The 17012-nt window shown below is 43.3% G+C and overlaps 1 protein-coding gene across 4 annotated transcripts; it reads left to right on the top strand.

Annotated features, from left to right (window-relative positions):
- The first annotated feature begins 3512 nt into the window (after positions 1-3512).
- On the top strand, positions 3513-16888 carry FXR2 (FMR1 autosomal homolog 2). 4 transcript variants are annotated; one of them, XM_074225501.1, is made up of 18 exons: positions 3769-4288; positions 4625-4677; positions 9280-9332; positions 9702-9795; positions 10542-10613; positions 10767-10915; positions 11174-11267; positions 11851-11967; positions 13754-13924; positions 14109-14187; positions 14601-14710; positions 14897-14983; positions 15235-15445; positions 15594-15788; positions 15896-16096; positions 16200-16295; positions 16414-16517; positions 16788-16888. In XM_074225501.1, exons 5-18 carry the CDS (start codon positions 10599-10601, stop codon positions 16875-16877), a joined length of 1719 nt encoding a protein of 572 aa, XP_074081602.1. In that variant the 5' UTR covers positions 3769-4288; positions 4625-4677; positions 9280-9332; positions 9702-9795; positions 10542-10598; the 3' UTR covers positions 16878-16888. The 4 variants fall into 4 exon arrangements, with proteins under 4 accessions (XP_074081599.1, XP_074081602.1, XP_074081600.1 ...); XM_074225499.1 differs by having other exon boundaries at positions 9175-9332; XM_074225498.1 differs by lacking the exons at positions 3769-4288; positions 4625-4677 and adding an exon at positions 3513-3659.
- The last annotated feature ends 124 nt before the right edge of the window (positions 16889-17012 follow it).

The following is a 17012-nucleotide window of genomic DNA, read 5'->3' as shown; positions in this document are numbered from 1 at the left end:
TAAATTAAAGGTAATAGTCTTTGCTCTTTGTTCAAACTCCACAATTCTTTCTTAGGATACAGATGGTATTCTCCATCACAGATACCCCAAATTTTCCCTGATTGTTGTATTGATGGAATGAGCAAGTCCATCAAGGTTGGTCATCACCCCCATGTTGCTATTGGGGTGTACAGTGTTTTTCTGGTTCTGCTCATCTCACTCAGCATCAAGAATTCACTATTTTATTTATTATTTATTTGTTTGTTTATTCATTTATTTATTCTTAGGTTTTGGCAAGACAAATGGGGTTAAGGGACTTGCCCAAGGCCACACAGCTAGGTAATTATTAAGTGTCTGAGGCTGGATTTGAACTCAGAGAATTCACTATTTTAGAAAAATTGTTGGGAAAACTGTAAAATAGTATGACAAAAACTAGGCATAGACCCACATCCTATACCAAAATAAGGTCAAAATGGGTACAGGATTTAGACATAAAGGACTAATTAGACTAATAGATCAAGAAATATTTTGTTGGATTCATGGAAAGGGGAGAAATTTATGATCAAACAAGAATTAGAGTACAATATAAATTCCAAAATGGATGATTTTTGTTTTTAGGTTTTTGAAAGGCAAATGGGGTTAAGTGGCTTGCCCAAGGCCACACAGCTAGGTAATTATTAAGTGTCTGACACTGGATTTGCACCCAGGTACTCCTGACTCCAGAACTGGTGCTTTATCCACTACGCCCCCCAGCTGCCCCTAAAAATGGATGATTTTGACAAAATTAAATTTTAAAGTTTTTGCACTAATAAAACTAATGCTGACAAGATTAGAAGGAAAACAGAAAACTGGGAAACAATTTTTGCAACTAGGGGTTCTGATAAAGGTCTCATTTTTAAAATATATAGAGAATTGAATCAAATTCATAAGGTTACAAGTCATTCCCCAATTGATAAATAGTCAGAGGATATGAACAGGTAGTTTTCAAACAAAGAAATTAAAGCTATATATATATAATCATATGCTCCAAATTCTTAGATTAGAGAAACATAAATTAAAACAACCATGAGGTTTGTTGTTTTTTTTTTAACAGATTGGCTACAATGACAAAAGAGGAAAACAATCAATGTTGGAGAGTTGTAGGGGGATTGGAATATTAATACATTGTTGGTGGAATTGTGAAAGTGATCTAACCATTATGGAGAGCAATATGCAACTATGCCCAAAGAGTAATAAAACTGATCATATCCTTTGACCCAGAAATTCCAGTGCCAGGCATATAGCCAGAAGAAATAAAAAAATGGGAAAAGTCCCATATGTTCTAAAATATTCATAGCAGTTCTTTTTGTAGAGGCAAAGAACTGGAAATTGAGGGGATGCCCATCAATTGGGAAATGGCTGAATAAGTTATGGTATATGAATGTTATGGAGTACTATTGTTCTATAAGAAATCATGAATGGTTGGACTCTAGAGAAGCATGGGATGAATTACTGATTGCTGAGAGAAGGGAGCAGAACCAAAAGAACATGGTACACATTAACACTGTGAGTTGATCAGCTTTGATGGATGCAGCTCCTCTCAGCTGTTCAGGGACCTAGAACTACCCTGTTATGGGGAATGCTAGCCATATTAAGAGGAAGAAAAACAAAACAAAACAAAGAAAAACCTACTGAATCTGAAAGTACATATTTTCTCCTTTTAAAAAAATTTTTGCTAGGCAATGGAATTAAGAAACTGCCCAACAAAGAATTGGAAATTACATCACGTAAATGTCCTTCAATTGGGGAATGGCTTAGCAAACTCTGGTATATGTGTGTCATGGAACACTGTTGTTCTATTAGAAACCAGGAGAGACAGGAATTCAGGGAAGCCTGGAAGGATTTGCAATGAACTGATGCTGAGTGAGATGAGCAGAACCAGAAAAACACTGTACACCCTAAGAGCAACATGGGGGTGATGACCAACCTTGATGGACTCACTCATTCCATCAGTGCAAACAATCAGGGACAATTTTGGGCTGTCTGCAATGGAGAGTACCATCTGTATCCAGATAAAGAACTGGAGTTTGGACAAAGTTCAAGGACTATTCCCTTTAATTTAGGAAAAAAAACCCAAGATATCTTATTGTCTGATCTTGTTATCTCATACCTTTTGTCTCTTCCTTAAGGATATGATTTCTCTCTCATCACACTCAATTTGGATCAATGTACAACATGGAAACAAAGTAAAGACTGACAGAGTGCTTTCCGTGGGGGGGGGGCAGGGAAGTAAGATTGGGGGAAAAATTGTAAAACTCAAAAACTCAAATAAAGTCTTTAACAAAAAAAAAAAAGAGACTGCCCAAGGTCACAAAGATGAGTACAAGTGTCTGAGGCCACATTTAAACTCAGGTTCTCTTGACTCCAGGGTCCGTGCTCTAACCATTGCACATGTAGTGTGCAATTTCTGTTGTGTTTTTCTTTCCTTTCTCATGTTTTTCTTTATTTTCCCTTAGTTCTAATTCCTCATATAGAAAATGACTAATTTTTAAATATGCTAAACACACATGTATATGTTCAACGTTCACCAGATTGGTCACTGTTGAGGGGGAGGGGGCCGGGAAAGGAGGATGGCAGGAAATTATGTAACATAAATATGCATGAGCATGTGGATGAGTATTGAAAAACTTTCATAACATGTAACTGGAAAAATAAAATAAAATATCAATTGTGGAAAAAAGTGGAGGGGAAAGAGAGGGTCGGCTGTGACCCCAGCGCATGCGCATTAAATTCCTTTTCCCCGCCCCTCTTCTCTCGAATCTAGGAGTCTGCGCTACAAGGCAAACAAAAGAGAAATTGGGGGAGGAGACAAAGTGGTAGAAAGTGACTTAAGTAGGCGCTTCGCCCTTCGACACGCCCTTGGAAGGGGTGAGGAGGGGTGAACCCCTAGGTTCCGCGCACGCAAGTACAGTTTAAGGTGTCCTGCGTGAGTGCGTGCGTGCCTGTGCTAGTGGGCTTAGGGTTAGGGTTAAAGGCTCCAGCCCCGGTGCGCGCGCCAACCAGTTACGGTCACGCGCTCCTCCACGCCTGCGCCGTCTTTTTTCTCCGGTCTCAGGGCGCGGGGAGAGCGGCTGCCGAGAGCGCCTGCGCAGTGGACGAGCAGCGCCGGCGGCGGCGGCGGCGGCGGCGGCGGCGGCGGCGGCGGTAGGGGGAGGGAAGGCGGGGGGGGAGGGAGGTGGCGGCGGCGGCGGCGGCGGCGGCACCTTCCCGGGATTGAGGCAGGGCCCGAGGAGACGGCGGTGGCGGCCATTTCCCTCACAGTGGCGGAGACCGAGGCGGCAGCGGACGGGGAGCGGCCCGGCCCCGGCCCCCTGCTCGTCGGCTGCGGCGGGGCCGGTGTGGGGCCTGCTCGGCTCCCGCCCCCTGCGGCGTCCCCGCCGGCTCCTCCTCCTCCCCCGGGGGGGCGGCGCAGGGGGCCCGGCCCGGCCCGAGCTCAGGCCGCCGCCGCCGCCGCCGCCACCGCCGCCGCCGGAGGAGGAGGAGGAGCAGCCGGAGGAGCAGCCGCCGCCGCCGCCGCAGCAGCCGCAGCAGCAGCCGCCTCGGGCGGCGGCGGCGCCTCCATGGGCGGCCTGGCCGCCGGGCGGGACATGGAGCCGGGGCTGCCCGTCGAGGTGCGCGGCTCCAACGGGGCCTTCTACAAGGTGAGGCGACGCGCCGACCCGGGTCCTCGCCCGCGCCCGCAGGCCGAGGAAGCCGCGCCTGGACCAGCCCACGGCCTGTCCCCATCCCCTCCCCCGCGACTGCTCGTGGCCCCCAGTCTGCGCCCCGCTTCCCGGGGCAGAGACAGCCGCTTCCCCCAGGACCTGACCGCAGGGACACCCTTCTTGCTCCTCCCGCTGACCTTCCATCTGTGTTGGCCTAGGGCCGCTGAGACTTGCATCGCGTCTCTGGGTAGTCCACGCCCACCCCCCATTTCTGGGAGAGACCTCAGGCCATTATCTCAGGCAGAGCCCCTCCCACTTCCTAGTCCCCCACTGAGGGGGGAAAGATGAAGCCCAGCTCTAGCACCCTGACCTCTAGGAAGTCTGCTCTGCCATTCATTTTGCTTTCTCATTCGTCGATGGCTTCATTACACAAGTCCTCCTCCATACTTCTACTTACCGCGCAAGACCTACCTAGAATATTGCTTGATCCCGGTAAGGACCAGTACATGGATGCACCCCTCCATTATCGATGCCATTCCCCAAGTGGAACCTGAGTTCTCCTCAAAGGACCTCAAGTGGACCCCTTTGCAAGGAGTAGATAGCCCTTTCTGTCATTTTTCTCTAAGGTATTTCTGTCTCTAGAACGTTCCCTAGTTAACTTTCCCTATTTGAGCATTCTCCTACAGCTCTTTTTTTGGGGGGGAAATCCCTTTGGAGGACCCTTTTTTCTGTGTACCCAAGCTCCCCTCTGAAGGCATTTCTGCAGAGGTTCCTTCCCTTTGTCCACACCCTTTTCTTCCCAGCCCTAAATTGAATTTCTGGGGTATCCTTTCATAGGTGAAGTAATTGAAGGCTCACTGCTTCCCAATAATTTTCTTCTCCTTAATTCTCTAATATGGGGGGGCTGAAACGGGACATCCTTGTAACTTATACCCTGCCAACGTTTTTGTTCTACCTCCCAGGCCTGAGTTTGAACATAGATTGTAGCCTATCCTACATCTGGAAGAACTAGAATGTAAGTTCCTTGAGGGCAGATTGTCATTTTTTGTCTTAATCCAGCTCCTAGCAAATAGTTACTTGATAAATGTTTATTGATATTTCTCCTATATCACCACATGTAGGGAGAGATCCTGCCCTTCCTTTCCTCTCCTACTTTACCCGGTAGATCCCTATACCTTTGAGACCTTCTGCTCCCTTTCTTCCCCAAAGTATATTTCATTTTATAACTAAAAAGGATTTGGTGTTTGCCATGAGGTATACTCTCATTTCTCTCATCATATAATTTTCATCTCTGGTAACCTGGGTCTCAGGTTCACTCCCTAATCTAAGTAGTTAACTATATAAACTTAGCTTAACCATCCTGAATCATTATTTCCAGAAAACTTCCTTAAATCTTCCTATAGCAAAAAGACATTTCTTAGTTGATTCTTTGTCATTTCTTTCCTAAGCCCTGGGCTCCCGTTTCAATATCATGTGATAGCATAGTCTTTATACTAGCACCCCAGAATAGACTCTTGTTTCCTCCTGAACTCATCCCATAGCAGCATTCCTGGCAAAAATTTCTACATTCCCAATTTAATTCTGTATTTGGTAGTATTGTGCTTGTCCTCAGCCTCTTCTCCTCTTATGTTTCCTTCTCTCTTAAATTAAATGTACATCTAGATGCCTATTTAATCTTGAGTGGTCCCTTGCCCTTCTTTTATATCTTTTCTAAACTCTCAATCATAAATTCTTTGAATTCTAGGAGAAAGGGGTTTTGATGTTAGGTCAGAGGTGATCTATAAGATATTTTAGTCTTCTCTCATTCTTCTCTTAATTGGTATGTTCTGGACAAGATTGGTCTTATAAGAGAGTAAGAATCATCTAGATGAGAGGGAGTTCTTCCCCCCTTTCATATACATAAGTATCTAAGTCCTCTTTTTTTAAATATTCCTTTAAATATTCAGTTTCTCCTATATTTTGTTATCTTTATCCTCAAACAATGTCATTGTGGTAAAGGTGAGAATTTGGTTTGAGATGAGGATGCTTTGGATTTGAGAAATCGGAGCTTGTAGGGTTATATCGGTTTCTGTATTCTTTGAAATTTTTTATTTGTCTCATTCCCCCCTTTTGAATACTAGAATACCTCAAAACAATCTACATTTCTTTCTCAATACCAGCTTTTTTAATATTACTCTCTCAGCTGGGCTCCTTATCCTTTTATTTTTTAATACTTTTTCTGCCTTTAGAACCAGTTTTCATGACTCAGCAAATCAGGATTAGGGTTAGTTGTGTGAGAACTATATCTTCAGTAAAGTTCCTTGTGGGAATCCCATTGGATGTCCTTTTCTGATACCCCTTAACTCTTAGCTCTTACTCTTCCCCCTTCTCTCAAAGAGCTTACCTATATTTCCACTTCAGTCTTTGACTCTTTCAAATTCCATCTCCACCTACTTTTTTTTTTGCAAGGCAAATGGGGTTAAGTGGCTTGCCCAAGGCCACACAGCTAGGTAATTATTAAGTGTCTGAAGCCAGATTTGAACCCAGGTACTCCTGTCTCCAGGGCCAGTGCTTTAACCACTGCTCCACCTACTTTTAAGATAGAAAAATAGCTCCTGATCTGCACAAGAGCCTTGACCTGGTTGATTCTCTGTTTTTTAGGCAACCAGGCCCCCACCCCTTTTGGTTTCCCAGATCTGGCATCATATTGTTGCCAGACTTAGATCAGAAACTAGTCATAGGAGTCCACTGCAGCCCTGAACTCCCTAGTTCAAGAGGTTCACCAGCCTCAGCTTCCTTGATAGTAAGGATTTTGTGCAAGATTTCACAGCCTCCTATTTTATTCTAAGGAACCAGTTTTCAGTTCTCCCAGCTGCTGCTTCCTTATGAGACTGTATCATCTGGGAAAGTTTTCTAAACATAGTTGAATAGACCTTGGTTGCCATACTAAATATGAAGAAGCTGTCATAATGTACTCCCTTGTGGAAGAAAGCGGGAGATAAGCGTTAATTAAATTCTTCCCAACTGGACAGTGGAGAGAACCCCACACTTATCCCCCCTTTTCTTTAATTTCTTTGACATTTGCCTTGTTTCACTGAATCAGGTGAGATGGTTTGGTTTAGCTGCTTTTTAAGTTTTGGGTGCTAGAAGGTAGAAAAGAGGTTAATGACAGATCCTTGTACATATTTTTGTGCTAGGAAAACAGGACTAGGAACCTGAGGTTCTTCACTATGTCTTGATCTTCTAGAACCAAAGCCAGGAGATGCCAAAGTCTGGACCAGTGAACTCCTGGCTTCTGCCTGTCCTTGCCCTCAGTTTCCTCCATGCATCTTCCCATCTGGTTCTAGGTGAAGTCTTTGTGGTTTCTAAGAGTGGAGTAGATAAAATTAAGCAGCAGGGATCTGAATTCCCTGACTAGAATTCTACTTTCAAGGATTATGACTAGAAAAAAGACCAAGGTAATCCTGTTATTTCTCCCTGCAAGCCAGCTCTTGAGTGGTCAGGGTATAATAGGTTGACAGATATAGATATGCATAGCCTTTGTGAATAACCTGAAGCAGGCAAGTACTTGTCTTTTGTCATATCCTCTTTTCCCTTTAAAGAACTTTCCAGAACAACTGATACTATCTTTTTTTTTTTTTAAGTATTTTTTGCAAGGCAGTGGGGTTAAGTGGCTTGCCCAAGGCCACATAGCTAGGCAATTATTAAGTGTCTGAGGCCGGATTTGAACTCAGGTACTCCTGACTCCAGGGCCAGTGCTCTTATCCACTGCACCACCTAGCCGCCCCATCTGATACTATCTTAAGAGTACTGTGATGACAGAAGCTCAAAGATATTTTAGATTATAATAAGCTAAGGCAGGTGTGATGTCCTAAAGGTCTATTAGAAGACTTTTTTTTTCCTTAGGTTTTTGCAAGGCAAATGGGGTTAAGTGGCTTGCCCAAGGCCACACAGCTAGGTCTGAGGCCAGATTTGAACTCAGGTACTCCTGACTCTATCAACTGTTACCACTTAGCTGCACCCTAAAGGTCTATTGAGGTATTCCTTAAGTATAAATGGTAGAGTCGAAGGAGTACTGCAACATGAAGTATGAATATATGAACTATGAAGGATGAAGGCAACATAAAATGGAAAGGAACCCAGAGGTAGTGAGTCTTTAGGAAAGAATTCCAGACTAGGAAAGGGACTATCCTATAAATAGGAAATTTACAAATTTACTATCCTGTAAATACTTATTTACATTTTAAATTTTAAAATTTTTAACATATATATATATAAATGTGGAAGGCTAGCTATTGTTTTTTAGTAACTATAACCTGAGAATTAGAAAAGTTTTAACTTTAGATATTATCAGCATAAAGGGAACCAATAATGCAATTGAACAATCTGAACTTAAAAAATTGATAGTGGGACTGTAGGAAGGAAATAAATATTTACTAAATGCCTGTTATATGCCAAGTACCGTGCTATTAATAATAGTAGCTAACTTTTTATCTCTATGTGGCAGGCACAAGGGGTAGGCTACATGCTTTATAAATGTTATCACATTTGATCTTCACAACAGCCCTGGGAAATTGATGCTATTATTATCTTCATTTTAAAATTGAAACTGAAGCACACAGAGCTAAGTTACTAGTTAGCCCAGGTTACACAACTAGTAAATGTCTGAGGCTGGATTTGAATTCAGATGTTTCCAGGCCCAGTGAGGTCTATTCACTGAACTAACTGCAGTAATTTCTCTGTGCCAGCTTCTTGAATTTTCAGGGTACCTTCATTTTATGAGGATGGGGAAAATGGAAACCGAATTGGGCAGTTGATTAGGGTTATCTCATTTTAGAATATAATCTATCCCTACCCTAACTGGGAAGCATAATTTATTATTAGAAACATAGTTCCTTGAATCTATGTCTTTGTGCTAGAACTTTCATCACCTTCCTCTTGTTATCTTTATTCTTTTCAGTACCCAAGCATCCCACTTCTCCAAATCCTTACCCTTCCTCTAATAGTATTCTGCCTTCTCTCCTCCACCCTCCCTATCCCCTTTTTCCTCTTAGGACAAAGGCATCAATGTTCTTCCCTAGGGCAGTTTGGGCATGCCAGGTTTCCTCAAGTTTAAACTATTATGAAGAGGAGGTAGAGTTTTGTCTCCTCTGTGCTTCAGAATATCAACTCCTTGTCTTTGGTGATTTTCTTAGCTTTGACGAATTCTTGAATTGGACGGTGGCAGACTGTTGAACAGAAAATGAAGATTGTGGGATGGGGTGGGGCAAAACATGAGTTTCTGTATCCAGAAGGAAGTCCACTACAGCTCTGAAATCCCTAGCTCAAGAGGTTCATCATCCTCAGGTCCCTAAATTATTCTAGTCATTCCTACTACCCCCAGTTCCTGCCCTTTCCTCTTGTTCTAGTGGTTTGCCATTTGGCCATATGTCTCCCTACCCCTTAAAATACAGACACACTTTTCTTAGAATATGAATGTGTGTCTCTGAGCCCTCTCCTGATTTTCCTCACCCAGATTGCTTCTGTCCCCCAGAACTCAGGTTTCCTGCTTCCAGCCTGCCCCTTATTCCCTTCTGGAGTTCTGAGCTGATGGTAAATCTCCATTTTCTTTCTCACCTTACTCCGCCACCCACTGTAGGGTTTTGTGAAGGATGTCCACGAAGACTCAGTCACCATCTTCTTTGAGAACAAGTAAGACCTGGGGAAAGAAAATGCAGGATATCTAGTTTTTAGAGAGAGCTCCAGGGTGGGTGAAAGCTAACAGAGAAAAACTGGTCCTAAAAAGGGTTACTTTGGGGAGGAGAGCCAAAAGTTAGCTATGTAATCCCAGGCATTCCTGGGACTACAACTAGAGTGGGAGGAGGAATAATGGTCCATAAATATTGAGTTCTATTAGGGGGAACTAGGGACAGGGGTGTGTGTGTGTGTGTGAGAGAGAGAGAGAGAGATTAATAGTCTTCTAATTCTGAAGGAGTGAAAGCAGGGGGAATTGTTATGGGAATGTTCCCATTTGGGAAACTTCATCAGTCTGAGGCCCTTTTGACACTGTCCCATTTACAGCTGGCAGAGTGAGAGACAGATCCCCTTTGGGGATGTTCGGCTACCACCACCGGCTGACTACAGCAAGGAGATCACAGAAGGGGATGAGGTGGAGGTAAGGACACTGAAGTTCCATTCCCTTAAATAGTCATTTCTAATCTCGGAAGACAGAAACAGTTACCTTCTTCTCTCCTCCCCATCTCCCCCACCTCACAGTTTCTACCTTTCACTTGTTTCTTTGTCTCAGTTACCATTCATCGAAGATTCCCTTTATTTATTAGACATGTTCAAACTGTTTCCCTCTCTTTCACTATTGTTAATTAGGTATAGAATGATAAGGAGAGTGTCTGTCTTGATTGAAAATATCTGCAAAGAAGAAACTTCACCCCTAGGTGTTTTTAATTTCCTATCCTAAGCTTTGCTGCATGCCTGAAGTCTTGTTTGTTTCATGCTAGAGTTTCAATTTTTCTCCTTTACATATCATAATATGCCAAATTTTAAGAAAGAGCTCCCATCTCAGTAAAAATTTCATGCATTTAAGATAATAGAGAGAAGGGGCAGCTAGATGGATAGAGCACTGACTCTGATGTCAGGAGGAACTGAGTTCAAATCCTGCCTTAGACAGGTAATATTTACCTAGCTATGTGACCTTGGGCAAGTCAGTTAATCTCATTGCCTTGTAAAAAAAAATAGAGAAGGGTATCTAAAATCTCTTACCCATTCTATTAGTGGCTACCCATTCTATTAGTGGCACTCATCTCTGGTTATTTTTTATTCTTGATTCAAAGGGGTTTTACTTTATCTGCAGGTTATTGGGCAGTTTCCAAGATCACTTCTATTTTCTTCTCTAATTTCCTCTAGGTATATTCCCGAGCCAATGAGCAGGAGCCTTGTGGTTGGTGGCTGGCAAGGGTTCGGATGATGAAGGGAGATGTAAGTGATCTTGGAGGGTTAGGGAATGGGACAGATAGTCTTGGGAATAGAAACTGAGGATAGAAAGGTAGGAGAAAGCTTTAATTCAAGGATTAATGGGGATTAGATTCCAAACATTTAAGATTTCTTGTCTTTATTATTTCATCCCATCAGTTTTATGTCATAGAGTATGCAGCTTGCGATGCCACCTACAATGAAATTGTGACTCTGGAACGACTTCGACCTGTCAATCCCAGTCCTTTGGCTACCAAAGGCAGTTTTTTCAAGGTCACCATGGCTGTTCCTGAGGATCTGAGAGAAGCGTGAGTGCCAGGGCTATCCACCTGGAGTGCCCCTTACCTACAATCTGGACTCTTCCCATGGTCACACTACCCCCTTCCTCCGTATTCTTTTTTTCCAGCCTCTGTTCTTTTCCTGTCCTTATCCCATTATCTATTTTATCCATATCCCTGTTCAAATTATTTTATCAATTACCAAGTTATTTTCCTTGTTACTCCATTTCTGTTGCCCTGAATTTTTTTCTGAATCTTGATATCTGAGAATTTGTCTCTTCTCCTCAGCTGCTCCAATGAGAATGTCCATAAAGAGTTCAAGAAGGCTTTAGGAGCCAACTGCATCTTCCTAAACATCACTAACAGTGAGCTCTTTATTCTGGTGAGCATGTTTACCCATGTACTTTAGTTCTTTTTGTACCTCTGATCCTTAGCAGAGAGGGAGGGACCTGAGGGGTTTATATTTTTAATCAAAGGGTTCTGCCTCCTTGGCTCTTGACCCTGTTTTTTTCTTGGGAACTGAGGCTTCTCACCACCAGGGTCCAACATAGCATAGGACAAAGGGTGTGTTTTCAAGGCCTGACAATCAATAACTTTACTTGAATTTCCAAGGATAACTTAAAATGTAACCTTCATTCTTTTTCCTAATAAGCCTCCCCTACCTTACATCTAATTCATTAAGTCTTTGTTAAAAGCTTACTCTATACCAGCTACTAGGTCTAGGGACAGAAACACAATCCCTGTTTATTTAATCACAAATGTTTATACTTTAATTATCCAAATCCTAGAAAATTTATTTGGTTTCCTTCTATACCTTGAAGTTATTCCTCATTTCCTCCACTTCTTTATTTTATGGATTCCACCTCATAAAATCTAATCTTCCTTGAGGACCTAACTTGGTGCCCAACGCTCTGTGGAATTGGGAAGGTGGGGGGAGAATCTGGTTAACTTCTCTTCTTACTTAGTCAACCACAGAAGCTCCTGTGAAACGGGCATCCCTGCTGGGTGATATGCATTTCCGAAGCCTACGCACCAAACTGCTGCTCATGTCCCGAAATGAGGAGGCCACCAAGCATCTAGAAGTGAGCTCTGGTGCTATTTTCTTTTCTTTTTTTTTTTTTTCATCCTGTCTAGGAACTCTCCCTGTCTAGGAATTCTCATTTTCACTGAGCAAATGACCCAGTTCCCTTTAGAACAGTAGTCACATGAGTTCTCTTGATTTAATCCAAATTTATCCCATCAACTCAAGTCATAAAAAAATTTTGGAATTGGTCAGGAGGCCTGAGTTGTAGTCCCAAAGGGACTACATGTAGGCTTCATCTGTTGTGGTTATACTGTACATTTATTTGGCCATTTATTTAATAAAGAATATTTAGACCCTAAGAAATTGTTACTTGTTAAGAATGTTTAGGTTTTTATTTCCAGTATTCTTTTCATTTTATTTATGTTTATATCTTTTGTAAAATAAAGTTAGACTTTAACTTTCTGGAAAAGATTAGCTTTGCTGATTAGCATTACTTCTCAAAGAAATCATTAGATTTATTTTTCCTTTTCACTCTAGGCTCATTTTTCTTAAAACTTTCTCTCTTTCTCTCCTGATTTCTTGACATACTGTTCTTGTAATTCTTCTCTCTCTCTCTCTCTCTCTCTCTCTCTCTCTCTCTCTCTCTCTCTCTGATCACTTTCTTTGTTAACTTCAGTAGTTTTCCTTTTATTGGTTTAGAGGTTGCTCTATATAATTTTTAAGCTCTATGAACATGTTCTTTGAGCATCCTGAGTAGATAGGGTTTGGGGTAGGAATGACCTCCTTTCCTTAGGTATTTCTAATATTTGACTCAATTTTTAGGTCCACAACTTGGTAAATTCCTTTTAGGGGACTTGTAGAACTCTTTTAAAGTTCCTAGATGCCTTGCATGCCTAGCATTTCTTTCAGTCCTTTTCCTGTGGGAAATGTGCCTTTTTGGAACCTCTCTGTTCAGGGAACTCTTTTCTTTTTTTTTTTTTTCAGTTTTGTTTTTAGGTTTTTGCTAGGCAATGGGTTAAGTGGCTTGCCCAAGGCCACATAGCTAGGTAATTATTAAGTGCCTGAGGTCAGATTTGAACTCGGGTACTCCTGACTCCAGGGCTGGTGCTTTATCTTTATGGAGTCCTGTAGTTAAACAGAAAAGGCATATTTTAAGAGCTTTTGCTTTAGAGATGTCCCATGACTTTGTCACTGCACCACCTAGCTGCCCCATAGGGAACCCTTTTCAATTTTTCTTTCTTCCCATCCAAAGCTTACTCCCGAGATCCCTTTCTTCTTCAAGAATTAGGCAAGCCTGTCTTAGACTGTTTCTCAAGACCTGATTAGTAGTTGGACCAGTAACCCTTGGCTCTCTTCCTCATTGTTTGAAGTTTGTGGTAAGGGAGATAACTGTATTGCTTGGAAGAGTGTAAGATAATATTTGATTAGTATTTTAAAGTGCTTTTGCTTTTTCAAAGGGCTATCACACCTTTGTGATATGAACTTTACAGGAATTCTTCACTGAGATAGGTGGGGCACCTGTCATGTAATAGATGTGACTTGAAGCAAAGAGATTGTGATTTGTCCAAAATCACACGACTTAGCAGTATCAGAGAACTTTTTTACCACTTGATTACTAGATGTCCTTTACCTGGGCTTTGGCAGAAAAATAAAGACCTAACTTCCTGCACTTTCTGCTTGTATCACAAGGGCCAGTGGACACTAGAAGTTACAGTTGCATTCCTTCTAGCTCACTGTCTTCCCTGGTCCTGAGTCAGCTTGATCAAACAGAAAGAGGAGTCCTTAGGTCAGACACTTTCTGAGCTTTAGAGATGTCCCAGATGACTTTCAGTCTTTCCTTCCAGACAAGCAAGCAGTTAGCAGCAGCATTCCAGGAAGAATTTACAGTACGAGAGGACCTAATGGGACTAGCAATTGGGACCCATGGTGCCAATATCCAGCAGGCCCGAAAAGTGCCTGGGGTGACAGCCATTGAACTGGGAGAGGAGACTTGTACCTTTCGGATCTATGGGGAGGTCAGTACTGGGACTTCTAAGGGGTGGAAGGGTAAAATAGAAAATATGCTGGAATTCTTCCTGGTTTTTGGATTTTAGTGGTAGCACATTTCTCAAAAACAAGGTGGTGGAAGGAAGGAAAATGTAGATTTCTTTGGGACTCAGGCCCCTATGTCTACTAATCATCCTTCCACTTTTTCCCCAGACCCCTGAGGCATGCCGACAGGCCCGAAGTTACCTTGAGTTCTCTGAAGACTCTGTCCAAGTGCCCCGGAACTTAGTTGGTGAGTCTAGAGTCTGTGGTTGGGATGAAGCAGAAGAGAGGAAGGATCAAAAGAGAGTGCAGTTTTGGGGACCAGTATAAGAAGTAAAAAATGGGGGTGGGGGGTGGTAAAAGAGAGGATCTCTAAGAAGGAGCTTAATAGGCTTACACTGGACCAAGGAGTTACCACTCCCCTGAAGACTGGACAAGCAAAAGCTACAATATGAATAATATAGATTAGATAGAAAAATTCCAAGAATATCTGGAAGTTTTCATCTTTCTTCTGTTGGGATACAGACAAAGGGAATGGATGAAATAAACTGCTTTTAAAATACTATCTCCTTCATCCTGTAAATAACTAATTCTTTCATCTTCCCCCCAACACACACACACACACACACACACACATACACATACACACATATACACACACAGGCAAAGTGATTGGGAAGAATGGGAAAGTGATCCAGGAGATTGTGGATAAATCTGGTGTGGTGAGGGTTCGAGTGGAAGGTGATAACGACAAGAAGAATCCCAGGGAGGAGGTATTATGGGAAAGGATTTCTCCAGGGAAATGGGTAGGAGTAAGTTCCTTAGGACAAGAACTTTTGCATGGTGGGCATGTGGATGGGTTTTGTTGGATAGATCCCCAATCTATATTCTTTTGTGAAGATAAGGGGGAAAAGGTTTTGCTGTTTTTTTCTCCTTACTGACCCATTCTTCCATATCAGGGAATGGTTCCTTTCATATTTGTTGGCACCCGGGAGAATATCAGCAATGCTCAGGCCCTACTGGAATATCACCTGTCTTATTTGCAGGTATCAGGGCTGTTTCCCTGGGAGGGAAATGGGTAGTGTCCTGAGGAGATTTGGAACTTAAAGCTGGGGATTTTGGAGACTCTCTGAGAATAAGACTAAAGAACGGGATTGAATGTACGATGTGTCCATGTTTAGGATCTGTTTTTCTGTTTTGATTTTCGCTAAATAATTTGTTATTCAGAGAGCTTTGGTGGTACACAGTTTCAGCAGAGGATTCTTAAATTTCTCTCCCTTTTTTGCCCTTCAACCAGGAAGTAGAACAGCTTCGACTAGAAAGGCTACAGATTGATGAACAGCTTCGGCAGATTGGACTGGGTTTCCGTACCCCTGGAAGTGGTCGAGGGAGCAGTGGTGGTGACAAGACTGGCTACACTACAGATGAAAGCTCTTCCTCTTCCCTCCATGCCACTAGAACCTATGGGGGTCGTGGCCGTGGCCGGAGGACAGGAAGTTCCAGCTATGGTGAGATTGTGATTTGTGGCTAGGATGAGAGGGAGGAGTGATGGGTTGTGAAAGAACAAATTGTATGCAAAGACTTTTCCTTGGGATTGTAGAAAATCAAACAATATTTTTTGGGAAGTGAGAAACCAAATTGCCTCCTGTTTCCTAGGCCCTGGTTCAGATCTGTCCACTGCTTCTGAAAATGAATCTGAGAAACGAGAAGAGCCTGACAGACCTGGACATACTGACCAAGAAGCCTCTAGCCGGAGTGAAGAGGGTCGTCGGAGACCAGTGGGGGGTCGAGTTCGAGGGTCAAATACATCCCGGCTTCCCACTAAGTACAGCACCTCTTCCATTAGCTCAGGTACTGAGGGAACAACCTAACATTCACCTGGGTCTTGGAGGGAAATGGAGGTAGGAGCTGAAGGCAGGATGCCCCAAAACTAAACCCTTTTCCTTACTCTTATCTAGTGCTGAAGGATCCTGACAGTAACCCCTACAGCCTACTGGATACATCAGAACCAGAGCCCCCAGTTGACTCTGAACCTGGAGAGCCACCTCCAGCTAGTGCCCGGCGACGGCGTTCACGCCGCCGCCGCACAGATGAGGACCGGACCATCATAGATGGAGGACTGGAGTGTGATGGATCTAACCTGGCTGAAAATGGTCTGGGTGAGCAGGATTCCCTAGGTCACTGAGAAAGATGGGGCCTGGGAGGCTGGGTGCCTTCATTTTTTGAATATCTTTAATTTCTCATCACTACCTTCCCCTACAGAAGAGGAATCCAAACCCCAACGACGCAACCGAAGCCGTAGAAGGCGTAACCGTGGTAACCGGGCAGATGGCTCCATCAGCAGAGACCGCCAGCCAGGTGAATAGCTAGGATTCTTCCTTAGACCTGAGAGAGTGGGAATAAGGGGTTGTAATGCTACAGGTTTCAGTAGAACTAGAAGACTGGGGAATGGATATCAGATCCCTTCTTCCCACAGTGACAGTGGCAGATTACATCTCCCGAGCAGAATCTCAAAGCCGACAGAGGCAGCCCCCTGAGCCCACTCATGTTCCTTCCGAGGACTCCCTCTCAGGACCAAAGGTAGATATATATATATATATATATAAATATATATTTCTCCTTCCTCCTGTCCTCAATCTCCCACTCTTACCCCACCTCAAGCTTTGTCTTTACTATTGAATTGAGGAAGAGAATTTCTGCTTTCTCCTGCTAGAAGGTGGTAGGGGGGGATTTTTGGGTGGTAAGGCAGTTTAAGTTCACAGGACTTAGGACTCTTTGGGGAGTTTCAGTAAAAAAGAAATAGAGGTCTCCTCTTTATCAGCTTTGTTTTTTCTCTCCCCTCCCCTCCAGGGTGTCAGCAAGCTTCCTAAGGGCCCCTCAGAAAATGGGGAACTCTCTGCCTCCTTGGAACTGGGCAGCTTGGTGAATGGGGTCTCATAAAAAAAAGTCCCTCTACCCCTTCCTGTCCCCCTCCCCCCATCTTGCTTGCTACCCAACAAGCCCTTCCTGACCCGCATTGGAGCTGCTCTTGTCTAAGGGGGGAGGGAACAGTGGCCACACTGTGGGTTCTTTCCC

The sequence above is a fragment of the Macrotis lagotis genome, chromosome 2, assembly GCF_037893015.1.
Source record: "Macrotis lagotis isolate mMagLag1 chromosome 2, bilby.v1.9.chrom.fasta, whole genome shotgun sequence".
Lineage (NCBI taxonomy): Eukaryota > Metazoa > Chordata > Mammalia > Peramelemorphia > Peramelidae > Macrotis > Macrotis lagotis.
Note: the sequence above shows the minus strand (reverse complement) of the source record. Positions and strands in the feature narration are given on the sequence as shown.

Bases quoted from the DNA above. Each gene is read 5' to 3' on its own strand.
- FXR2 (XM_074225498.1), top strand. From the start codon at position 3,579: ATGGGCGGCCTGGCCGCCGGGCGGGACATGGAGCCGGGGCTGCCCGTC. The intron at 11,268-11,850 runs GTGAGCATGTTT...CTTCTTACTTAG, and splicing joins ACAGTGAGCTCTTTATTCTG to TCAACCACAGAAGCTCCTGT. The intron at 13,925-14,108 runs GTCAGTACTGGG...CTTTTTCCCCAG, and splicing joins CCTTTCGGATCTATGGGGAG to ACCCCTGAGGCATGCCGACA.